This window comes from Hordeum vulgare, chromosome 6H (assembly GCF_904849725.1).
Source record: "Hordeum vulgare subsp. vulgare chromosome 6H, MorexV3_pseudomolecules_assembly, whole genome shotgun sequence".
Lineage (NCBI taxonomy): Eukaryota > Viridiplantae > Streptophyta > Magnoliopsida > Poales > Poaceae > Hordeum > Hordeum vulgare.
In genome coordinates, this window is record NC_058523.1 from 523,435,550 (window position 1) to 523,459,965 (window position 24,416).

A 24,416-nucleotide genomic window follows, 5' to 3' on the forward strand; every position below is an offset into this window, starting at 1 on the left:
ATGTTGTGCCCTGGTTTTGATTTTTGGAATAGACATTTAGATTCAAAGTTTGCTCAGGCTTCACAGAAGTTCTGACTCCGACACTATTATGAAGATATGTGTGTATAATCTATAAAGTTTCAAATACGTATTTAAATCCACATGGACAAACAATAAAAAGAAGACAAATCTAGCATGAATTGGGTATGTGAATAATATCTTCATGATCAAATAGTATGTTTGTTTCCAACAAAACTTGGGGTTGTCATCCCAGCAAAGTAATTACGGCAGCTTTGACTGCCGCTGCAGCAAAAGCTTGAGTCATATGTGATGGATGAACAACACATTTAAGAAAAATAGCAACCAAAAAACTGAAAAAAAAATTGTACAACAAACATGTCCGAGTGTTATACCTACGTGCAAAAAAAATTCGATAAAATGATATTCATGGTACTCTGGGAAAAAATGGTGTTCCAAAAAACTTAACAAATAACCCTTTCGGAGCACATGTTTCCTTTTCTTACATAGCACCATGGATGTCATTTTTCACCAAATATAATAAGAATGCATGACAATCAAGTTTTTTTTGCAAAAAAAACCGAATTTCCAGTGTTTTATTATTTTAGAAAAATTATTGTTTACTCTTTTTTAGGGCAATTTATTGTTGTTTACTCATGATGAGCTTGGGAGCTAAAAGCCTAAAACTCCCTGTCCCCGGGCCCACTTGCCCATCACAAGTTGCTCAAAAAACAAATCAGCCCATTACACAACAACTAGACAACTTCACCTGCACCCCTCAGGAGAAGTAAACAATTCCGGAGACGCCCCTAGCTTATCACCGTAGGCCGTAGCACGGCCGCCAGGAGCCTCCCACCCGTCAAGTCATCGCCCACCCCACGCGGCTGCAGCTCCCTCCCCAAAGCCCCGAGCCCGACACCGCGCGGCGGAGATTCCCAGATCGGCGGCGATGCCCGCGCCGGCGGCGCGGGCCCTCGCGGCGGCCGTGCTGCTCGCCGTCGCGTCCATCTGCGCGGAGGCCGTGTGGCTCGACATGCCGCAGACGGGGACCAAGTGCGTGTCGGAGGAGATCCAGGCCAACGTGGTGGTGCTCGCCGACTATGCCCTCATGTACGAGTCCCACCCCTCCTCGCACCCGACCCTCGCCGTCAAGGTAAAGCCCGTCCCTGCCTGCCCCTCCCGTGCTCCATACAGATAGATTCCACCGTGCGATGGATTGTTTGCGTTCATCCTGGATCGATAATCTGGACGAATCGAGTCGGTCACGCGGTAGATTTGCGCGTCGGAGGGAGCCGCGGCACGCAGATTTATGGTTAATAATTGGAACTGGAGTGAGTGTGAATGATGTCGCCGTACGGTTGCGGTGCTCCTACAGTTCAGTATATTCAGATATGTGTTGCATTGTGCGATATGACGGCAGTAGAATATCTGGTTGTTTCTTTAAACTACTAGATTAGATTTGCTTGACTCACGTTGATGACGCAGGGTTGCTTGGTGAGATCACTAGATTTATATCGGGTTAACTGAACCAAGCTGATTCGGTGGTTCCTTCTGTCTAAAGTCATGGTGGTTTCCTTCCAGGACATCACTCGCCACGGCATATAAACTGGGTGATTCGGCTCACAGGATTCCAAATCTGCTTTTCTGCCGACTTGTTTATTTATAACATCCTGTGGGTGCGAGGCGTAAAAGGTGATTTAATAAGAATGCATCGTTGCAAAAGGAATGACAAAGCAATTTAAATAAAGGGCAGACTTAATGTGCAAGCTTGCAAACAAGTAGACATTTGATGCTACTTTATATGGACATATATGTTTCTTCTAACTTTAATTATGTGAAGAGAGGTGTTTATTTCGTGATCAGATATATTGCATCCATGGTCCATTGTTTGTAACTATAACTGAAAACTACCTAAAAGCATAATCAAATATTTTTATTGTGACTCGAAAATTAACTTTGATTTGTGCTGCATGTTCAATTTGTACTTTCTTAGTTCTGCAGCGGATGAATGAATTGTCAGCTTTTTATCACTAACTTGGCCAGATTTTGATTATCATTTTTTGCTTGTTAAGATCATTTGCAGTGCAATAGTGGAGGAAATAGTGCTAGTCCAACCGCGTTGAATTTGCTTGTTCATAATGTTGCATTCTCCTTTGCTACAGCTCTGTAATTGCTTCTGCTTTCTGCAGGTTACTTCACCATATGGGTACACCTTACATGAGAGTGGAAATGCTACAGTTGGTCAATTTGCATTCACAACCTCAGAAGCTGGAAACTTCCTTGCCTGCTTCTGGATAGATAGTGCAGAGAAAGGATCGGGAATATCTGTAAATCTTGATTGGAAAACTGGGATTGCAACAAAGGACTGGGATGCTGTTGCCAAGAAGGAAAAAATAGAGGTGGGGCTATGAGTTGCCAAGCCACTGACCAGTCCAAGTCTCATTCAGCTCCTGTTTCATGTGTTGCTTCATGTCACTAATTGTGTGCAATCTAAATATTTTCGGTGCAGGGTGTAGAACTAGAACTTAGGAAGCTTGAAGTGGCTGTAGAGTCGATTCATCAGAACATGGTGTACCTCAAAACAAGGCAAGTCTTCCACATTTTACATAAGTCAGGCAATATCATTTATTGCTTGAACTGGGGCTTTTAAATTTCTAAAGCTTTTGGCACATAATTGGCGCCCGCTAAAAAATGGTTAACACTTGTCCTGAAAACGCGCCTGTGACATGAAAAATGTCTCGACACTTGTGTTGAACGCGCCTGTGACATGAAAAATGTCTCAACACTTGTGCTGAACGCGCCTGTGACATGAAAAATGTCTCAACACTTGTGCTGAACGCGCCTGTGACATGAAAAATGTCTCAACACTCGTGCTGAACGCGCCTGTGACATGAAAAATGTCTTAACACTTGTCCTGAACACGCCTGTGACATGAAAAATGTCTCAACACTTATCCTGAAAGCACCTATGACATGAAAAATGTCTTAACGCTTGCCCTGCAAAACTTCTTAAATTGGCGGTCGCTTGTCCTGCGAAACTTTTTAAATTGGCGGTCGCTTGTCCTGCGAAACTTTTTAAATTGGCGGTACAGGCCAGTGACTGCTTTGATTTATCCATGCAGGGAAGCGGAGATGAGGGAGGTGAGCGAGAAAACAAACGCCAGGGTTGCTTGGTTCAGCATCTTGTCGCTGGGCGTCTGCATGGTGGTTTCGGTTTTGCAGTTGTGGCACCTTCAAGGCTACTTCAGGAAAAAGAAGCTCATCTAGATTAAACTCATGTGATGTTGCGCCGTAGCCCCGTTTGTTGTTCACCCTCGGGGGGAAAAGAGATGGTCTCGTCACGTTTAGTTTGAACATTTAGATAACCCACGACTTGTACTGTATGTGCTGTAACCATGATCTATTCCCGCTGTGTTGCACTAGGTTGGAGAGTGGAGACAAGCCTGAACCCTGAAGTATACCTTGGCTGGAACTGTTCTTGCTATCTTCACTCTTGTCTTGTTCATCTTTTGTATCACTGATTGATGCTTCCTTCCTATCGATAATGACGAGTCGGGGACGGACGGATCGTAATGTAAACCGTGGTGTTAGTCCTGTGCCGTATCTCTTTATAAAAGAACAGTTGGTGGTTGCGAAAAAGAAATCAGATTGCTGCCTTTGTAACCACCGGTAATCATTTTAGTAGCATGCCATTGTTCACATGACGCGTCCTTGTACGCTTATGGTAGCAACCCTTGCTAACTGGCCTTGCTTTCGGACTCCACTGGCACAAAACTACACGCCCGAGCAGATATGAACGCGAACAAAATGAAGCTAACAAGCAAAAAAAAAACGTCGAGATCCAAGGGGAGGGGCGATATTAACATATGGCAAAAACAAACGATGATGATTTCAGATGCCAACAAGAACACTTCTGGCAAGAAAACAAACCAAATTATAGAACAAGTTGCAAGCACGAGCAAAAGTCAAAACAGCCGGCCTATGCTGTGTCACCCTTCCCAACTCCCATCCGCCGTCCCCAACACCCACTCACCGGTGTTCACAAGGCCTGATTTTCGGTTTTACTACTGCCCTCCAGCTTTGATTTTCTACTGGTCTACTGCCCCGTTCACGTCACCGGTGCGGCCACGGCGAGCACCCACCGCCGGCCTTCCGGTTGATCCCGGACGCAACGCAGCCTCAGCAGTCCCCCTCCCGGTCTGATGGTCTCTACCTGCACTGAGTAGTAGCCTCGGAGCCAGAGAGACCTGTGGCTGTGGCAGATGCGCTCGCCATGGGCAAGAAAGCCGGTGACCCTGAGCAGGCTGGACACCTCCCGGATACGTCAACCAGCAGCAACGGCTCCGCGCTTCGCCGATGCGCCGCTCAAGTGGGCGCGGCGCTCAGCGCAAAGTGCGTCGTCGCGTTGGTCCTCGGCGTCGTCGTCTTCCTCTCGGCCTTCTTCATGCTCCTTCATCTCCGATCACCGGGGAACTGCTTGCCTGATGACCCCGGCACACTCATCGGTAATCTTCGGCGCCAGTTTTCAGCTACCTCCAGCCATGCGTGCCTTCCACAGCTCCATGTCTTCGATAGGAAACATGTCATGAATCTAGATAGTGAAAAACGAGAACCTCCTTCAGCAATCAACCATAGCCAACAATCTGCTACAACAGTCAGCAGTTCTTATCTTTTGACGACAAAACATTCACTTCTCCAGATGAAATTCAGGCTGGTTTCATCTTGTTGAGGCCACTCGCGGAACTCGCTCCACATGCCGCCGAGCTGCAACAAGAGATCAACCGTCAAATTGGAGTACCCAACACTAAGGTATGCCACCACTACCAACCCAAATTAATAAAGCCACTCAAGAAGATTTACTGAATACTGACCGGGGCAATTCTGCAGGTTTCCGTCTCTATGCAGGCATTATTCATGAGTTGCACCGTGGTAGAATTTGATGTTCTTCCTGACCCAATAAACACCTTTATAAGCACACGATCCATGCACGCATTGAGGAAAAACTTGATCCAGCTTACGCTTCAGCAGCTGAATTTATCGCTGACACCGACGGTTTTCGGAGATCCGTTGTGCGTACAGATGCTTGGGTTCCCAGGAGGGATCACGATAGAACTTGAACCCCTACAACATAATTTCATTCCACAAGTTGCGCGGCCTGTTTTCAATGTCACGCTTGACATGAGCATTCGCCAATTGAGGGGACTGATTGACCAAATGAAGGAGGATCTTGGGCATTTACTGGGTGAGGTACCATATGAGCTTCCCTCTTTTCTATATCTCGTATGTTATTTCCCTTCTTCTGATTAACATCTTTCCTAGAAGATCATGCCATAAAGTGACAACATGCTATCTACATGCAGGACATACACATAGATCTAACAAATAAGAATGGCTCAACGATTGCCCCACCAGTTATAGTTCAAGTTTCCCTGTCCCCAGATGATCGCGGCATTTACGAACAAATAGGGAGGCTGAAACAGCTAGCTGAAATCATCACAGAATCAAGTTCATGGAACCTTGGCCTAGACACATCGGTTTTTGGTAGAATCAAGGATCTCAAGTTGGCTCCGCGTCTGAAAGCCCTCGTTCCATCATTTGCTCCTAGCTCATCTCCAACGCCAATGTCATCCCCTTCCATGCCTCCATATTCACAGCCAAGTACAACCAATCCTTGTGCACATTGTTCATGCCCTGCTTGGATGAAACTAAATGCAACCAATCCACATCGCATGTTAATGCGACTTCCCCCAGTGACAGCCTCTCTTCAATTACCAACACAGCGTCATAGCGGGAATGGGCCTGGGCACAAGCAAAGTGGCAATGCAATGGCAGCACCAACCTCCATTGCGCCATCATCCCAACCATAGTAATAAGGTAAAAATAAAATGCTTTCGGATTCATCGATGCAGTTATTAAATTGTTTGATATATTTATAAGAATAATATGTATCTTGGCAATAATAATATAATATGGAATACACCAATACGTTCATCTCTTAGTTTACCATTGCTAATTATAAAATAAAGAATGCATTCACCTAACCCTTTAAAACATTTTAAAAAAGAGGCTGCATGATATGAACAAAGGAATTTGGACACATTCATGAAGGTATACTGGTCTGATTATTATTTTTATGTTGAATTTTCTCCAGGTACTTGTACAGTCAAGCAAGATTGAAGTTCCAATTGGAATTCTACAAAAGCAGGCCTCTCAGCCTCGAGCAGATTAGAATTTGCATGTTAAAGACTATTTTGCAGCTTATATCACAGTGCAACACTTAGATAACATATCGCGAGTTGCACCAAGGTTGGGAATTTGGGATGTAGCAATTCTATGCTTAAACTAATGTCCTATTTTGTACTCACATGAAAGCCAGATAAATCCCAAGGTCCATGTATAGTAGAATTAGCAGGTTACAGTTACAAAGGTGGCTGGCCAATGTTCCTAAAGATATGTTCTTAGTTGTTTATCTGCTCAGATAACCATTTTTTCCCCAGGCAGCTCATGCATTTGTATACGCCAGACATTGCTCTTATCTCCAAGAGCCCCTTGGACAAATGCTCTCATCTCCAGACGATTCAGATTTACTAGCCTGAATCTTGCTTATGAGTCAGATGTTCCATAAATGCTCCTTGCATAAAAGTCTTTCACTTGTTTACAAGAGAAAACCCCTCCCCCCGACCCCCACCACACACACACACACACACAGAAAAAAAACATTTTATATCTCTCTGAGAACGAAAACAAGTATTTTGGATGTCTCTCTATATGAATTCGATATTAAGAAGCCAAGCGTAAACCAAGCAAAATGTACAACAACAAAAATTAAGCAATTGAAAATCATGGGTTGCGACTTACAACCAAGGAAAATTACACCAACCGTATCACCTATTGGCACTCTTACAGCTCAATCCTAAATGCAAAGCTGACGATTGAACTTTTGAAGTACAATTGTATCCTTACTGATCAAAGACGCTGGATACTTTCTTCTGTATGAGCTCCACAGTTAGCCGGGGAGACAGCCTCGGAAGTATTTCCTGTAATATGAGTAGTCACATTTACATCAGTTGATAATATTCCAAACAATCAATCCTATAGAGTAATAAAACACCGAGGGGGTAACTCTCACAAATAATGTATCATCACAATGATCGAAAGATCTATCAAATACCAATAAGGAATGGTCTTTAGGCGAGCTGGAGTAAGAGAGAATTCCTTGTCTTCACCATCGGATTATCTTTTCAAAGAATGCTGATTTGTCTGGAGTGATCTTATTATAAGCGCGTGCAGGTCAAGGCGCAAATGTGTGGTATACGGTATACCTCTATCAAGTTTGCGCTAGCCAAACATATCGTGATATGTTAATAATTCTTCATCGAACAACGAAGCTATGATTTTATTATCTGTGGCAAGTGTACCAACTACAGTGAACCAGCGAAGCATAACCTCTGCCTGCTTTCGTTCATCGAACTGAGACATTTATACAGCCAGATGGATACTGTATGCTGGTATCATAATTTGGCTATGTGCAAGCTTAAATTGCGTAGCTGAAAACATGGCAAAAGAAAGGGTGAATCGCGAGCGGATCGGTGGATACCTCGGTGCCGTCGGGGAGCACCTTAGCCAGCACCGGGATCTCGTACTGGTACAGCCGCTCCCACTCCGGGTTCGTCGTGATGTCCCTCTCCTGATCGAATTAGTCCAGCACCCCAAAAGTAAGCATCGGCATTGTCAGCGCGAGAAAGAGATTACGGACTGGTTCTGGGTTTGCTCGCCTGGAGCTCGAGGGAGGCGAGGGAGTAGGGGGTGCCGGCGAGCAGGACGGCGGCGTGGAGCTTCTCCTTGAGGCCGTCGCAGAGGCAGCACCCCGGCTTGGTGTAGAGCACCAGCCTCCGGGGCGCCGGGGGCGAGCTCGACGCCTCCCCCGCCGCCGCGGCGCAGAGGAGGCGGGACGCGGCCGCGGCCGCGGCCGGCCGGGCGCGCGGCGCCACGATGCGGACGGCCGCGGCGCGCGGGAGCAGCGCGGATATCGCCGCCGCCGCCGCCATGATGGTCATCGTTGGGCAGGCTCGCTCCGGTGGGTGGGTGCTCGGCGGCTCGGTCCCGTCGCTGACTGACGACGGGGCGCGGATGAGGCGCACGGCGGCATGGGCCGCGGCCGCGGCCGAAGGTGACCGGTGTATAGCCCACGGGCCGAATGAGCGAAGCATTGGGCCAGAAGCCTTTACGAGAACTATCTCTTATGGGCTTATTGTTGTGATGGGCCAGAAGCCTCGCTGCGCCAGACGACGGACGACGCCGTAGCCACTACTTTCCCCCCCTCCGCTCACCGCCGCCGTGGACGGACGCCACCGCTCGCCGCCGCTACGACCGCCCCTGCCCCACCTCCCCTCTCGCGCCGCGTTCATCGGACCTCAGGTGGGTGCTCGGCGGCTCCGTCCACCGGCCCCACCCACACGTCGCTCCCTCAACTGCCTCCCTCTCCATTCTGTTGCGCCACTGGCCGCCGCCGTCCCAGCTTCACGGGCTCGGATTTGGTCGCAGTCTACTTATGTTCGTTTGATCTGGTAAGTTTCTGTTCGCGTTTTCTTGACTTGTACTCATCTTCATACACACATGCATGAAATGGAACTACGAATAGTGTGAGTAAATATTTCATAGCAGCCTCGTTAGACCGTAGATCTCTCTTGGAGGTGGCTCCGATATTGGGCTTTGGCAGCATGCTGATTTAGTCGGTGTGGTGGATGGGATTATGTTCCCTGGTTAGCTTTACTTTATCTCTGTATATGCACGCGAAATTAGGTTGATAGGATGGCGTCGGGACGAGTGCAGAGGAGAGCACGCTGTCTGCATTTCTTTTGGTGGATGGTATACATGTTCTTTGTTTGGATGATAATCAAAATTTCCATCCTGTTCTTTTGTAGTACTCAATAAATTTACAATGCGTTAGTCAGTAACTTGGTAGTATATACAGATTCCAGTAGGAACTGAGGACTGATGTTGTAACTACCTGGCTTGTACTCCCTCCGTTCCGAATTATAAGATGTTGTAACTCTTCTCTGAATCTGATGTATATAGACGCGGTTTAGTGTGCTTATTCACTCATTTCAGTCTGTATGCAGTCCATATTGAAATATCCAAAACATCTTATAATTCGGAACAGAGGTGATAATTCCCGATTACCGTCCTGTTCTTTTATGGTAGAACCCGATAAATATGGAATGCTTTAGTTGTTATATGGAGTTCAAATAGGAACTGAGGGCTTAAAGGTGGTTTGTACGGAGTAGTTCCCAATTTTTCTGTGTTGCTTGTATAGAGTCTGAGATTCATACTTAGCAACCAGCTGGTGTTGCTATCTGGTGTAAGGATAAACTTTCATATTATTTCCACTGAGTAGTCGGAGTTGCAATGGGGGGGGGGGGGGGGCTTGGGTTACTCTCTCATGAAGGCTCTCATAGAGGATATGGTTAACTTTTTGTGGCTAGTAAGTTGTTTGTGATAAATATAAACCTAGAATTCGACCTCAGTGTTACTAGAATTGGACCCTAGCATTGTTGTGGCAAATCTATGGTTGTTCTGTAATTTTGCAGTCTAGTGTTTCTGGAAGGGATATGTTTATATTGAAGGGCATAGTGGTGTATTGTTCAGCCAAAGAAAATGAAGTAGGCTATTGTCTTCAATTGCCAGATAATTTATATTATTGTCCACATAGTTAGAAAACTAGTTATGTCTAAAGTAGACAGCTCAATATTTGCCCCAGTGAACACCGGAGCTCCCAATGTGGTGCCCCACGAGCAACCACTGCTCTGCTGCTGCTTGATTCTTCTCAAGTGTGGGCTTTTTGTTATGGGTTAAAAGGACAGACCCAGTGCATAGAAGCTCCCACACAAGGTGGGGTGTGGGGAGGGATTATAGGAACCTAGTCTTACCCCTGCTACAGTGCAATGCAGAGAGGCTGGTTCGAACCCAGGACCTCTTGGCACAAGTGGGGAGCTTTTTGTTATGGGTTAGTTTAGCAAATTTCTCTAATTCACTCTCCCATGTTTCAAAGGATTTCCAATAGATCAGAACTACCTGAGAAGAACTAGCAGAAAACAAAAGTGAAGTATCACCACCTGGTCGTAAGAGAGCCATGAAAGATACATTGACAGAACGGCCTGACAAGAAGCTTACTCACAGAGTTCGTCAAAAAAGAACAAAAGGTATCATCTGGCTAAAACCACAACGGCACCCAAATAACCAAGCATTGGTTGTACATGATATGAGCTCTTATCTCTTGTATTTTTTGCCTTTGTTGTTTCAGAAGTCAAATATTTACTGCAAAAACCTGATCATGAGATTGATCACATGAAGCTAAGTGTGATGCATCTCATGTTGTTACAAGAGGCTAGAGAGCGTATTAAGGTGAGCTGGGTTGAGACACAGCTGGTGGTTCTGTTTATGAAACATTATTGTGCTGTTGTTTCCTGATTTTGTTTTGGCTTTTCCTAGAGTAAAACAATTCCGTCAGGACCATCATCATCCTCTAATCAAAGGTGTGCTCTCTTTTTTTCACTTCATTTATTCATGCATGGATATTTTCTCTATCTCATGTTTGACTGCTACTCTTCTGTACCTAAATAATTGTAGTTGGGGAGAACTAGAGTATTTCTTATTTTCTATCCAGATATATTTACCTAAAGTGTAGTAAAATAACCATTCATTGACAATAATGCTAGAGACTGATTTGCAAACTATTTTATCATGGAGATACTTTACTGTTTCAAATTGGTCTTTTGAACTTGCATGCTGCTGCAGTTCTTTGCTCTAGCATATAAGTTTGTATTCTTATATTTAATGGGCTGGTGTACTGCTTCAATCACATTTTCTACTGATTTTTCACACGTCCTGTTCTTTGTTGATATCTTTTCACATCAGCTCCCAGTTTGGAGATACCAACAGTTTTGATCCTTTTGGAGAGAACTATGACAATGACAGAACAGAGAACCACGGGCTAGAAAATCCAACCAAGCTGAATTACCATTCCTACATGAACAAACAAACACGTGCCAAATGGTCAAAATCTGACACTGATTTGTTTTACCAGGTATTGAGAAATCAATTACCCAGGCAACATTTTCATGTTTAATATACCTTTTTCATGCTGATGTTTTGGCTTGCCTATGGGAAACTTCAACGTTTTTATCTGTTCTGGTCCAGGGTCTTCAACAGTTCGGTAGTGATTTTGCAATGATACAGCAGCTATTCCCTGATAAGACCCGTGATCAGATGCGGCAGAAGTTTAAAACTGAGGAGAAAAAACATCCAATGCGAGTCCATGACGCTATACTTCATCGCTCAAGAGGTTAGCAATTGCTTTATAAGTGGTCTGGCCAATATTTCTGATATGTGATTTTTTTTTCTCAACTTAATGCTTCTGTTTTACAACTGCATACAGATAATTTGTATTTAAAACAAGTAATCAAGCAGCTCAACATCGAAGATCTGCCGAGGGACATCAACAGTACACATAAACAAGAGGTTGCATCAATTGAAGTAGACACTGGAAATGAGGTTCTTTCCTTTCTGAAACACACACACACACACACAGTGTTTAATACTGAATTCATCTCATTTACATTATTTCTCTATTTTTCTGTTTTAAGCATGTGTTGCAGGATCTCATGGAGGAAGAGGGTGATTCAAATTGGTCAGATAAAGAGCTGGGCACGCACCAATCTGAGGTCAGAGAGGGGGAGCATGTTTCTGGGAATGCTGATGATGACCTGGATCTGGATGTTTTTGATTGGTACTAGGACGATAATCATGATGAAAATTAGCAGAAATGGTGCAGGGTCTCATTATTCTGCCAATGTGCTAAGGACATGTCCTGTCTCAGATACGTTTGCTCACGGGATTAGATGCAAATAGTACAGTTGTTATGATGCCGAATACAAGCTTATTCTACTTTTGCATTTACAATTCACTGAACAGAACGTCGGTGTTGCATAGCAACGCCGTATTCATTCTGTAATAGCCACAGGAGCAGGCTGGTAACCATATTTTGCGGTCTGAAGGTACTGAATTTGGAATCTGTTGGTAGCACATCAGACATCAAATATGTGAGGTTTTGCCAAACACATATCTACGCGATGCATATGCAGATACTTTACTTATCCGCAGCATGTCTCATGCAGTCTGGGAGTTGTGCTGCTAACGAGGTCACAAGGTGTAGCCTTCTGCTGGCGCATCAAAATTTGCATCTGATAACAAAATGCACGGAAAAGGGTTATTGCAGGATGTCATGTAGTTAAAGTATAATCAAGCTGTCAACTCCACGTGTTTACGGTACTTGAGTACCACTATATATGTGTCAACATCTTGTATTGTAAGTGTGTTGTACAGTACAGCTGAAAATACACATTTTGTCGCGCGTTCTCTCCTACGTGTCCCTTAACGAAGAACTCTGCGATATACAGGCAAGAGAGTGGTTGCCAGAACAAATGTCATGATCCATTAAACTGAAGAATAAGACATCTGCTTGGTAACAGGGACTGGAGGCAGACCAGGTCGTCCATATTCAGTATGTGTGCTCCATGTCCGGAACACTAAAAATCTTTGATGTAGAAAAGAGAATATTTTGTGCCAAGACGCGTTTTCCGCTGCGAAAAAGATGGATTACTGTGACGGGACGCAACGTAACATCGACGTGTCCCTGTGTTCTCTGTAATGCTTTTTTTCTAATCCTCCGGTGATGCATAATAACAGTCTGTCATGCAATGCAATTGTCTACCGATTCTGAAACACTGGTGGTGAGAAGGACTGATGTTGACTGAGAAATGCGCTTGTCAGCACCACTTTGATGTGTTTGTTGCAAGAAATAAAAGGAAAGGGATCGGCGACGAAAGCTACTGAAAGGCCAATCTGCTACCGTCTGTGGTTGCTGGCTAATGGCCATGGCATGATGGCGTTGTGGGGCTTCTTTGTCTCATGCAGAAAAATCGGCCGATTCTCGACACCAACTTGCCGGTGAAAACCAGCATCGATTTTCTTGTTATATCAGAAATTCAGAAGATGTATCTTGGCCGTTCATGAATCTTGGGATAGAATTGGCGATCCTTCGCCATGTGAATATTGATTTGCGGCAATCGCTGACATTTGATTCCATTCGAAATTTCGGATCAGCGTATGTACGTGTTCCATTGTACAAAAATAAGCGCATATGCGGTCCAGGTGTTCTTTTAGACACTTGTGCTGATTGGGTGCTATGTTCACCTGTAAACCATCGTGGTTTCATAATCTCCAGCATCTTTTCACGGATTACATCGTGTAGATGGTGTGCACTATGGTGCCTGTGCTAGGAATTTTACTATGTATTTTGCTGATTCAGTTGGAGCAAGAGCAACCGATGCAAATCTTACTTTCACTATCTTCCTTTGAGGTTCCAGAATATATGCCTGCGCCTGTCGATCGGCTGTTAAGCACTAGTAACAACTTCTTCCCGTGAGGAAGTGCGACATATGTAGTGGCCCTAGTGCTCGAACAAAGATGCAGGCAATGTGCCAATATTTTTTACTTACAGTGAGCCCCCCTTTTTTACTGGAATCTTTTGGTGCTACACTGAGGTCTCCTAAAGTGTTTGATGTGTGCTGATTTTTTCAACTCTGAAATGAATTCGTGAGAAGATAGTCATCAACCAGTGAGGATATAGTCAAGGGGGATTAGGCATCGGTTAAATCTTCAGTGTGGTAATTCTATGGTCTTTTTTTTTTGTGACAGTTGTAAAGCTGAATCGAACTTTACATGTACGAAAAGGTAATCGTTGGATATTCGAATTGTTGTTTTGGATAGGCTGTAGATATTTTCGTCATGTCAAAAGAGCCGGGTCAGCAACGAAAAAAGTTGCTTTCGCATACGGATTAGTTGCGTTTCCTTGCGAGTTACTACAAGATCACTCAAGCCAGACCGCTCCCATTGAGGTGGCGTCTCGGCAGGCAGGTTAACGTGTCCCCCCCTCCACACCCACACACGCGCGGGTAGAAAATAAAAACGAGATCCTATCACTCAGACGAATAATAAGTAAGTATAGTAGAGTAGAGTAATACTCAGGAGGAAGTAAGGAAGCTTCCCGGGCATGCTCGGTGTCCCCCGCTCCTAATGCACTCCAGCTCCTTGCCTCGAGGCAGGCTGTCGCACGTAAAGATTTCGTCGCCGCTGTCCATCTCCCCCCACCCCGCTGCTGCTGCTCCCTTTGACGATCCTTTGCCCGCCGCTGGCCAGTAGTAAAAGCGATCGACGGCGTCGCGCATTCATTCATGTTTAGAGTATCGGAGGTTTCGTTTTCCTCTTGTGCGAGCTAGGCTGGCCGGCCGCGAAACCGCGTCGCCGTGCGTGGGGGCGCCACGCACACGCAGCTCAGCTTTTTGTTCTGTTCCCTCGTTATTTATTACGATCGTCGTCTTACACGTCTGGTTTGGATCGGCTTGGCTTGGTTTGATGACATCTCAGAGACCGGCTTCTTCTTCGGACGGAGGGACAACTGTGTGTGTGAGGTGGACGGGTGCTGCGTGTAGTGGTAAGAACCGGTGGTGATGTGTGTGTATCGAAGATAAGGTCCGAAAGCAACGTCGTGGTGTATGGTATATAGTGTATACGCTGTGGGGTGGATCAAGTACTCGAGTGTGTGCGTGGACAGCGGGGTCTGATGCAGCATATATACCGGGTTAATCTTTGTTTGAAAAATGGGGGCAGGCTGTCTCTTTGGGCGCCTGCCTGCCTTCGTTCGCTCTTGGTCTCGGTCTCTTTTGACCGTCCTGGATTTCGGGGAAGATTTACTGATGATCGGAGACTGCCTGTCCCCTGCCCCCAGCTGTCTTGCTGGAGTATCTGCGGGTGACGTGTGTGTGCGTTTACCGGCAATTATCTACTCTCTTTTTCTCTATTCCTTTTTCGTGCCTGGATCTTCAACCGGGGTTTCTTAATTAATCATGCTTGGAAAGGTGCTTTGATATGATATGTGTCGAAGGCGTCGGCAGGCGGGCTTTTGCACCAGGAGTGCAGCCTGTCTAGCTGCGAATGGTGCATGCATGCACACCATTTTTCTTGTCATTTCATGCTAGGATAGTAGTAGGAGAATGGCACACCGGACTCTGTACACTTTGACCACCTAGCTATGGCTATAGCTATAGCTAGATCCTGGCCTCCTGCACGTAATAACTAGTGGCCGGCGCCGTCCATGACCAACACAACCCAGCCCCGCCCGGCCCCATAGTTAATCACATACAACAATTACTGAATCACTTGCGGTACCACGAGCATCTCCAACAGGCCTCAACGAAAAACGACGTTCTAGAAACGTGACCGGGCGATTTTTTTTAACGCCGACGATTTAAAAAAGCGTTTGGAAGGATGTTCTGAGGCGCGGCTGGAGATGCTCTAACCGGTCGCTAGTTCACCACACAAGGGTACGTACACTGCACGATCGACCAAACCGCAAGGAAGCTAGTGTATGTTATCTTCTCTTCTGGTCCCAAGCTAGCTAGCTAGGGCGTCTCCAACATTTCTCCAACCGTAGTCGTCATGGACTCATGGGAGAAACCATCCATGTTTCTTCTCCGGCCGGTCCCGGTCTCCTCCTTGGACCAATCACATGACGCTCGCGTGCACACGGAGACTTAGCAGCCTAGCGCCACCCGTCCCATACATATTCCCCACACGAGATTCTGCGTCACGTACGGTACGGTGCGCGGTGCAGCATGCATGCAGCTGCCTGTGCCCACGACCGACCGGGCTGCTCGATCGGGTCCAACACCACTCCACTCCGCTCCGACCGTGCCGAGGACACACACAGTCAAGGTCGATCGGCCCGGCATGCAGCATCTCCTTTACTCACTTTCCATCTCTCTCGAATACGGGCTAGTTCTTTTCATCTTATAATTCCTCATAACCATAATTCTGAAAAACCATCCATTGAATCGTCTGGCCATCGAATTGTGTGTTCAGTTCTTTTCTGTAATTCTAGCATGTAATTGTTGTATGAGTTGTATGTTAAAATTGTGTGAAACGCCCCTATATTGAAATGGAGAAGGGGTGGCGGCCCAACGGCGCAAGAGCAGGGTGGTCGGGCGGAGAGGCGTCGAGATGTGGCGGCCCGGCGGAAAGGGGAGGAAAAGGGGTTGCGGCGGCGCAGGGTGGCAGCATGGCGATGCAGGAGCAGGGTGTGCGGGTGGGGGAGGATTTGAGATGTGGCGACTCGGTGGGACGAAGACGAGGAGAATGGACGGTGGCAACACAGGAGTAGGGTGTCCGGGTGGTGAGGCAGCAAGATGTGGCAGCCCGGTGGCACGGGGAGGTGGCCCGACGGCGTAGGAGCAGGGTGGTCGGGCAAAGAGGCGTCGAGATGTGGCGACCCCACGGTATGGAAAGAAGGAAAACGGGCAACGGCGACGTAGGGTGGTGGTCCGGTTGCACAGGACTAGGGTGGCCTGTCTGAGAAGGCGGCGGCGTGGGGTGGAGGGGATCTCACGGCTCGCGGTGACATTAGGGTGGGGAACAAAACGGAAAGGCTTTGTTTTGGCCCTGTTGCAGCGTGGTCCTAGTGGCAATTTAAACACAATAGCATCATCCAGTAAAGATAGTAGTATAAAATAAAAGATTTTTTTAAAGGGCTGGCTAGAATTTTCCGAACAGTAATTTTTGAAGATTAAGTCAAAAGAACTGAATCTATACACGCGCTTTTTCTCGGATTTTCTCATGAATGAAAACCACCCCTGTGGTGTCGTGTCGTCCGTCGTGCGTGCGCCGTTATAATTGGCCCGATGGGTCGAGAATTCGAGAACCTCGTTCCCCTCGTGCCGGAATTACACTGACAGCCTAGCTAGCACCGTCTCCTTCCACACTTTTTGTGTACCGCCGTGTGAGTGTGAGTTACGTATAGATTTAATTATTTTTGATTTTTAAGGTTGACGATGCACGTACGAACGCCACCGCCCTGGAGTAGTGGATTTCCTGCCTTTTTTTTCTTTTCTGAGAAGCGTCTTTTCACTCGACCGATGTCCGTGAGTGTGCAAGCGTAGATGCACGTGTTGTTAATCTGAGCTTCGCAATCATGTTATGTATACGACCGGGTCGAGCCTTGCGACCTACCTATACCTGCCTTGAGATGTAGTACGTACGCTGGGTCACTGTACGATGCACCTGGCATGCACGATCGAGCCGGCCGCAATGGTATCGTCCTCCATCATGCATGCATGCATGATTAACATTGCGGATCTCGTGCTTGTACGATACGCGCAGCCTTAAGTTAGTCGTACCAACAGTTGTGGTTAGCACGCGTACGCTGGCTGGTCGATCGGGGCGACACACAGCGCATGTACATACTGTACACGCCGAGAATCTGAAGATGTGCCTCCACGTACACGTACACGTACATGCACACCGGTACACGTACGTACACGTAAGGTGGTGGTATGAGGACACAAGGCTCCAGCCAGCTAAACCCGGACATGATACTCTGATCCCAATTAAACAGCGGCCGGGGAGATGGAAATATCCTCGGTCCAACGGACGGATCGGTCCTACACGTACACGTCCTACGCGAAGCTACGTCAGCGTCACCCGTCGCCATCCGGAACCTGCCCCAAGCATCGCACCGGTCGGCATCATCACCGCATCAGCTCAGCTGCTGGCTGCCCCCCCTCCCCTCGACGCGTTTTGGCATGCTGCCGCAGCCGGACGCCAGTGCGGCTCCAGCTAGCAAGCCCGACCCCGATCCCGATCCCATGGCAGCGACGGACGGACGTAACCTACCTACTTACTTAATGATGACCGAATCCATAAGACCGTACGTACGTAGTAGGAGTACCGCCGGACCGGCTGGTTGGCTGTCCGTGCGTCCAGTCCAGCCATTTATGTCGCCGTCGCCGTCGCCGTCGCGTGCCCCCACCGCCGTGCGCCGCGCGGCCCATGGAAGGGAAGGGAAGGGAAGCTGCGCGCGAAGGCGCCTCGCCTCCGAGGGCATAAAGATTTCTTTGCTAGCTGCTGGCTGCTGCTGCTGCTGCCCATGTTAGTAGCCTACGTTGGCTGATGGATCATGGATGGATGGACCGACCGACCCGAGGGCAGGCAGTGCGTGGGTTCTCACTACTGTGCACGGCATGCCATGCCGGTTGGTGCGTGCGTACGCCGGTCCATGTATGCGCGTGGCTGTTTTGGGCGGTTTCGCTTTGCGCCTAGAGTCGCGGCAGCCAGCGCGAGGCATGTACGGCGAGCTCGGGCCTTCGGGGGTTGGGTTGTTGTGGTGCTAGTAGTGCTCATCGGGAGTGTGGTGTCGTGCTGCTGGTCTGCGTGCATGTGCGTCGGCTAGCGTACATGTCGGGCTAGAATGGATTGGGCGGTGTATGTGTATCCGCCCGCGTGTACTCGTCTCTGTGTGTGTGTATACCTCTGTAGTGGGTTCCTGTGTGAGGTCAACCGCTCGGCTGTTCACGGTGAGCGCGTACAGCTGCGTGCACGCACCAGGTTAAGAGCAACTCCAACCGGATGACACGTTTCATACGGTCATTGCCATTTTGGACATCATGGATAAAAATAATGATCCAACGTAAAGTGTCGTTTTTAAATCATGTTCGCTTCGCGAGCGCACGAGGCACGGACGGGTGGCGAGGCGAGCTGCGGGACGGGGTGACGGCGTAGAGGCGAGCTGGTGGGGCATGGGCAGGGAACGGGCCCGACGGGGCGAGTTTCGGGGTGGGGCGGTGGCGCAAAGTCAAGCTGGGGGGGGGGGGGGGGGGAGGGTTCCTCATTCACCAGGTGTTGGACAGAATGCTGACGTGGACATGCACGAAATGCACGTGCCTTCCATGAAGCGTATCGATCGATCCAAACACAAAAGTGGACATGGACAAACAGATAAGCGACCTAAACAGACAAAAAACGAATAAAATGCATGCCTATTTGGGTCGTGCGGTTCAACTTCTTCTAAGTAAGATGTGTGTGTTCAGGATGCACAAGTTGAAGAGCCTTTCTGGCGAAAGAAATTTCATGTGGTAGGAATTCTAAGAGCAACTCCATGACCCATTTCGTCTGTCGCCGTTTCTTTGCATCCACACACACAAATGTGATGGCCCAACGCACGGAACCATTTTCAAAATGCGTCCGCTTCGCGTCCACGTCGATCCATTTTTGACCCAAATTTAAGACTAGAATGCATTGACGCGGACGCGAGCGCGCACTCTCGGTGTCCGCCCCATCCACACTCGCCGGTCGTCCAACTACCCGTGATCAACTTAATTAATGACGGCTACCCTTCATGGATCCACGTGTCAGCGACCGTGGTCGGCCTTTTTTAATCCGAGCGTACGATGGGGTTCGGCCTCATCTGCTTCGAGACCCCCCTTTCCCATCTCGCCACCTCTCCGCTCCCTCGTCGGCGACCAAACCCTAGCCAGCAACCATGGCCGGCTCCTCCCAAGACAAGGGCAAGTACCCCGTCTACCCCTGCGTGATCTTCCCGCCGGCCTCGCGAGCGTGTCAATGTTCCGGTGGCACTGGGAGCACCGCATCACGCTGCCGTACCTGAACGTGACCCTCCCGCACTACTGGCATGTGGATCCGGAGAGGATCCCAGTGTCGGCCGTGCTGTGGTCGGCGCGGATGCATGCGGAGGAGGTGAGTTGCCGGTGGCGACAGCTGACGTCGGAGCAACGGCTTAACCCTGTGTACGCGGCCGACTCTCCCTACTAGGAGGTCCGGCTCGCGGTCGAGCATGAGGAGCAGCGCCGACGCGGCGTGCAGCCAGGCCCTCCGCCGCCCCCGCGAGTCGTTCGCGACGAGGACAAGGAGGCAGAGACCGCCTACTAGGCGACGCTGGCAGCCGCGCTCCGCGAGAGCGAGGAGGAAGACCGGCGCAAGGCCGAGGAGGAGGAGGATGCGGCGTATGAGGCGCAACTCGTGGAGGCCATCGTGCTGTCCGCCACCGGCGACTATGTCGTGCCCCCTCCGCCGAAGAGCGAGCCGCAGTCGGAGGTCTACCAGTGGACCCGTTGCCTCCGCGAGTGGGTCAGTGCGTGATGACCCACAAGTATAGGGGATCAATCGTAGTCCTTTCGATAAGTAAGAGTGTCGAACCCAACTAGGAGCAGAAGGATCTGACAAGTGGTTTTCAGCAAGGTAATATCTGCAGGCACTGAAATTATCGGTAACAAGTAGTTGTGTGGTGAGATGATTCGTAGCAAGTAACAAGTAACAAAAGTAGCAACGGTACAGCAAAGTGTCCCAATCCCTTTTGTAGCAAGGGATAAGCCTGGACAAAGTCTTATAGGAGGAAAAACGCTCCCGAGGACACACGGGAATTTCTGTCATGCTAGTTTTCATCATGTTCATATGATTCGCGTTCGTTACTTTGATAGTTTGATATGTGGGTGGACCGGCGCTTGGGTACTGCCCTTACTTGGACAAGCATCCCACTTATGATTAACCCCTCTCGCAAGCATCCGCAACTACGAAAGAAGAATTAAGACAAAGTCTAACCATAGCATTAAACTAGTGGATCCATATCAGCCCCTTATGAAGCAACGCATAAAATAGGGTTTAAGCTTCTGTAACTCTAGCAACCCATCATCTACTTACTACTTAAGAGTATCAGGCAACTGTTTAAGCTCGAACACAGGATCACCCTTTGGTGGGGGTGGATCCCCAAGCAGTTTAACAGGCAGTTTATTCTTAAGGATATGATATTGTTCTAAGACAACTCTATCTACCTCATCCCTTTCATCCATATGCATATCATTTTGGTCCTCAAGCAAGTATTGCTCTAAGGGATCAGTAGGAGGCACGGCAATAGAAGCTAAGGCAATAGTTTCATCTTTACTGGGCAACTCTTTTTCATGAGGTTGTCTACCAAACTTGGAGAAATTGAACTCATGTGACACACCTTCAAAGCCAACAGTGACAGTTTGCTTCTCACAGTCAATATGATCATTGACGGTATTGAGAAAAGGTCTACCAAATATGCTGGGACAAGAGCTATCTTGTGCGGTAGCAATAACGAGGAAATCAGCATGATACTTTGTTTTACCACACAAGACTTCAACATCCTTAACAATTCCCACAGGGTAGATAGTATCTCTATCGGCAAGCTGAATAGTGACATCAATAGGCTCTATCTCAACAGGTGCAATCTCGTATTTGATTTCATCATATAAGGATTGAGGTATTGCACTAACACTAGCACCCACGTCACATAAACCATGATAACAATGATCCCGTATCTTCACAGAAACAACAGGCGTGCCAACAACAGGCCTATGTTTATATCTAGCGTGAGGTTTAGCAATTCTAGCAGCATCTTCACAGAAGTGAATATTATGTCCCTCAACATTGTCGGAAAGGAGATCTTTGATAATAGCAATGCTAGGTTCAACTCTAATTTGCTCAGGGGGTGTAGGTGTTCTAATGTAGCCTCTACGTATCACTGTTGAAGCTTTAGAATGATCCTTTATCCTAACAGGGAAAGGTGGTTTCTCAATGTAAGCACTGGGAACAATAGGATCATTATAGGCAATGACTTTCTCTTCAACTGGATTGGGTTTAACTACATTGACTTCTAAAGGAGGATGAAATTTAAACCACTTCTCTTTGGGGAGATCAATATGAGCAGCAAATGATTCAAACAATGAAGCTACTATCTCAGAGTCAAGTCCATACTTAGCGCTAAAATCACACAAAAGTATTTGTTTCAACAAAGGATTTAACGCAATCAAACTTGAAATTCATACCTGACTCCTTACCTTATTCAAGCTCCCAATCGTCAGAGATGCGTTTAATTATCTCCAATAAATTCCATTTGAAGTCAATATCTCTCTTCATAAAAGAACCGGTACAAGAAGTGTCAAGCATGGTGCGATCATCTTGAGAAAGCTGAGCATAGAAGTTCTGAATGATAATTTATCTTGAGAGCTCATGGTTGGGGCATGAATAAAACATTGATTTAAGCCTCCCCCAAGCTTGAGTGATGCTTTCTCTGTCACGAGGCCAAAAATTATAAATATAATTCCGATCACGATGTACTAAATGCATAGGATAAAACTTTTGATGAAATTCCAATTTCAACCGATTGTAGTTCCATGATCCAGTATCATCACATAGCCTATACCATGTCAACGCCTTATATTTCAAAGATAAAGGAAAGACCTACTTCTTGACCTCATCCTCGGGCAAACCTGCAAGCTTAAATAAACCACAAACTTCATCTACATAGATTAGATGCAAGTCTGGATGTGATGTTCCATCTCCTGTAAAAGGATTAGCCAGCAGTTTCTCAAGCATACCTGAAGGAAATTCAAAGCAAATATTTTCAGTATGTGCAGCAGGTTGAGGAGCAACTCTTTGTGCTTCCGTTCGAGGTGAAGATACCCCGAACAAGCCCCTCAAACGATTAGTTTCCATAGTGACAAGTGACAATAAATTTCAGCACACTATATGAATGTTTCCTTACCAAGTTCCACTTACCAAAGGCGCTTCACTCCCCGGCAACGACGCCAGAAAAGAGTCTTGATGACCCACAAGTATAGGGGATCAATCATAGTCCTTTCGATAAGTAAGAGTGTCGAACCCAACGAGGAGCGGAAGGATCTGACAAGTGGTTTTCAACAAGGTAATACCTGCACGCACTAAAATTATCGGTAACAAGTAGTTGTGTGGTGAGATGATTCGTAGCAAGCAACAAGTAACAAAAGTAGCAACGGTGCAGCAAAGTGGCCCAATCCCTTTTTTAGCAAGAGATAAGCATGGACAAAGTCTTATAGGAGGATAAACGCTCCCGAGGACACACGGGAATTTCTGTCATGCTAGTTTTCATCATGTTCATATGATTTGCGTTCGTTACTTTGATAGTTTGATATGTGGGTGGACCGGCGCTTGGGTACTGCCCTTACTTGGACAAGCATACCACTTATGATTAACCCCTCTCGCAAGCATCCGCAACTATGAAAGAAGAATTAAGACAAAGTCTAACCATAGCATTAAACTAGTGGATCCAAGTTAGCCCCTTACGAAGCAACACATAAACCAGGGTTTAAGATTCTGTCACTCTAGCAACCCATCATCTACTTACTACTTTCCAATGCCTTCCTCTAGGCCCAAATAACGGTGAAGTTTTATGTAGTCGACGTTCACATAACACCACTAGAGGAAAAACAACATACAATACATCAAAATATCGAACGAATACCAAATTCACATGACTACTATTAGCATTACTTATCCCATGTCCTCACGAACAAAAGTAACTACTCACAAAGCATAATCATATTCATGACCAGAAAGGTAATGAGTAGCATCAAGGATCTGAACATAAACTCTTCCACCAAGTAATCCAACTAGCATCAACTACAAAGAGTAATTAACACTACTAGCAACCTTACAAGTACCAATCGGAGTCGCGAGACGGAGATTGGTTACAAGATATGAACTAGGGTTTGGAGATGAGATGGTGCTGATGAAGATGTTGATGGTGACGAGTCCCCTCCGATAAGAGGAGTGTTGGTGATGACGATGGCGACGATTTCCCCCTCCGGGAGGGAAGTTTCCCCAGCAGGATCGTCCTGCCGGAGCTCTAGATTGGTTCTGCTCAAGTTCCGCCTCGTGGCGGCGGCGAATCCTCGAAAAAGCCTCCTCTTGATTTTTTTTCCGGACGAAACCCTTCATATAGCAGAAGAGGGGGGTAGCGGGCCAGCTGGGTGCCCACAAGCCCCCTAGGCGCGGCCAGGGGAGTGGCCGCGCCTAGCAGGCTTGTGGCCACCTGTTGGCGCCCCTCTGGCACTTCTTCGGCCCAGTATTTTTATAAATCCGTAAAAAAATCCTCGTTGATTTTTACGGCGTTTGGAGTTGCATAGAATAGGTATCTCAACTTTGCTCCTTTTTCAGGCCAGAATTCCTGCTGCCGGCATTCTCCCTCTTCAAGTAAACCTTGCAAAATAAGAGAGAAAAGGCATAAGTATTGTACCGTGAAGTGAAATAAAAACCCAAGAAGCGATAAATATCAACATGAAAGCATGATGCAAAATGGACGTATCAGTGCGCCGCCCATCTCGTTGGGCGCGACACCTTAACAGTAGGCCGCCTACCTCTAGCACTGGAAGGCGCTGCACGTGGCGAAGGAACGCGCTGATGGAGCTGGAGCGGGAGGCGGAGGACGAACGGATGGAGATGGAGAAGGAGCAGCGCCCGTGGTGCGCTGCCATCGCCACCAGCACAGTCCGCACCGGAACGACACACGACAGAGGTGCAGACAACGGTGCTCTGGAACACGGTGTTCCCCTGGTCTGACCGTGCGTCGATGCTGGTTGACCTCACCGGCCCTGATGTCGACGGCGATGTCGCCTAGGGCAGCCTCGTAGTTTATGGTTTTTAATGGTTAATTAATGTAATGGGGACGCGTGA

General features: G+C 47.4%; 4 protein-coding genes across 8 annotated transcripts; 3 read left to right on the plus strand and 1 right to left on the minus strand.

Annotated features, from left to right (window-relative positions):
- Positions 1-818: 818 nt before the first annotated feature.
- LOC123404072 (transmembrane emp24 domain-containing protein p24delta3-like) lies at positions 819-3,486 on the plus strand. The gene is made up of 4 exons (XM_045097999.1): positions 819-1,150; positions 2,187-2,396; positions 2,507-2,583; positions 3,119-3,486. Exons 1-4 carry the CDS (start codon positions 947-949, stop codon positions 3,261-3,263), a joined length of 636 nt encoding a protein of 211 aa, XP_044953934.1. The 5' UTR covers positions 819-946; the 3' UTR covers positions 3,264-3,486.
- Positions 3,487-3,629: 143 nt separating this feature from the next.
- On the plus strand, positions 3,630-6,488 carry LOC123404069. 3 transcript variants are annotated; one of them, XM_045097993.1, is made up of 5 exons: positions 3,630-4,501; positions 4,696-4,805; positions 4,884-5,243; positions 5,357-5,870; positions 6,148-6,488. In XM_045097993.1, the coding sequence occupies exons 1-4, from the start codon at positions 4,270-4,272 to the stop codon at positions 5,861-5,863; spliced, it is 1,209 nt and encodes a 402-aa protein (XP_044953928.1). In that variant the 5' UTR covers positions 3,630-4,269; the 3' UTR covers positions 5,864-5,870; positions 6,148-6,488. The 3 variants fall into 3 exon arrangements, with proteins under 3 accessions (XP_044953928.1, XP_044953929.1, XP_044953930.1); XM_045097994.1 differs by having other exon boundaries at positions 4,707-4,805; XM_045097995.1 differs by lacking the exon at positions 5,357-5,870.
- Positions 6,489-6,807: 319 nt separating this feature from the next.
- On the minus strand, positions 6,808-8,221 carry LOC123404073. Its single transcript, XM_045098000.1, has 3 exons — positions 7,772-8,221; positions 7,594-7,683; positions 6,808-7,033 (listed from the first exon to the last, which is right to left on the minus strand). The coding sequence occupies exons 1-3, from the start codon at positions 8,204-8,206 to the stop codon at positions 6,956-6,958; spliced, it is 603 nt and encodes a 200-aa protein (XP_044953935.1). The 5' UTR covers positions 8,207-8,221; the 3' UTR covers positions 6,808-6,955.
- An 86-nt stretch (positions 8,222-8,307) lies between these two features.
- LOC123404070 (transcription factor TFIIIB component B''-like) lies at positions 8,308-12,067 on the plus strand. Of its 3 annotated transcripts, none has more exons than XM_045097996.1 (8): positions 8,308-8,563; positions 10,048-10,198; positions 10,300-10,400; positions 10,488-10,531; positions 10,914-11,082; positions 11,196-11,340; positions 11,434-11,549; positions 11,642-12,067. In XM_045097996.1, the coding sequence occupies exons 2-8, from the start codon at positions 10,129-10,131 to the stop codon at positions 11,789-11,791; spliced, it is 795 nt and encodes a 264-aa protein (XP_044953931.1). In that variant the 5' UTR covers positions 8,308-8,563; positions 10,048-10,128; the 3' UTR covers positions 11,792-12,067. The 3 variants fall into 3 exon arrangements, with proteins under 3 accessions (XP_044953931.1, XP_044953932.1, XP_044953933.1); XM_045097997.1 differs by having other exon boundaries at positions 11,654-12,067; XM_045097998.1 differs by having other exon boundaries at positions 11,434-11,516; positions 11,654-12,067.
- The last annotated feature ends 12,349 nt before the right edge of the window (positions 12,068-24,416 follow it).

Coding starts and splice junctions, on each gene's coding strand:
- LOC123404072 (XM_045097999.1), top strand. CDS start 947: ATGCCCGCGCCGGCGGCGCGGGCCCTCGCGGCGGCCGTGCTGCTCGCC. Junction 2,397..2,506: donor CCAAGAAGGAAAAAATAGAG/GTGGGGCTATGA, acceptor TTTTCGGTGCAG/GGTGTAGAACTAGAACTTAG. Junction 2,584..3,118: donor ATGGTGTACCTCAAAACAAG/GCAAGTCTTCCA, acceptor TTATCCATGCAG/GGAAGCGGAGATGAGGGAGG.
- LOC123404069 (XM_045097993.1), top strand. CDS start 4,270: ATGGGCAAGAAAGCCGGTGACCCTGAGCAGGCTGGACACCTCCCGGAT. Junction 4,502..4,695: donor TGACCCCGGCACACTCATCG/GTAATCTTCGGC, acceptor TCACTTCTCCAG/ATGAAATTCAGGCTGGTTTC. Junction 5,244..5,356: donor TTGGGCATTTACTGGGTGAG/GTACCATATGAG, acceptor ATCTACATGCAG/GACATACACATAGATCTAAC.
- LOC123404073 (XM_045098000.1), bottom strand. CDS start 8,206: ATGCTTCGCTCATTCGGCCCGTGGGCTATACACCGGTCACCTTCGGCC. Junction 7,684..7,771: donor TCGCCTCCCTCGAGCTCCAG/GCGAGCAAACCC, acceptor TAATTCGATCAG/GAGAGGGACATCACGACGAA. Junction 7,034..7,593: donor TGCTCCCCGACGGCACCGAG/GTATCCACCGAT, acceptor CTCATATTACAG/GAAATACTTCCGAGGCTGTC.
- LOC123404070 (XM_045097996.1), top strand. CDS start 10,129: ATGAAAGATACATTGACAGAACGGCCTGACAAGAAGCTTACTCACAGA. Junction 10,199..10,299: donor TCGTCAAAAAAGAACAAAAG/GTATCATCTGGC, acceptor TTGTTGTTTCAG/AAGTCAAATATTTACTGCAA. Junction 11,550..11,641: donor AAGTAGACACTGGAAATGAG/GTTCTTTCCTTT, acceptor TTCTGTTTTAAG/CATGTGTTGCAGGATCTCAT.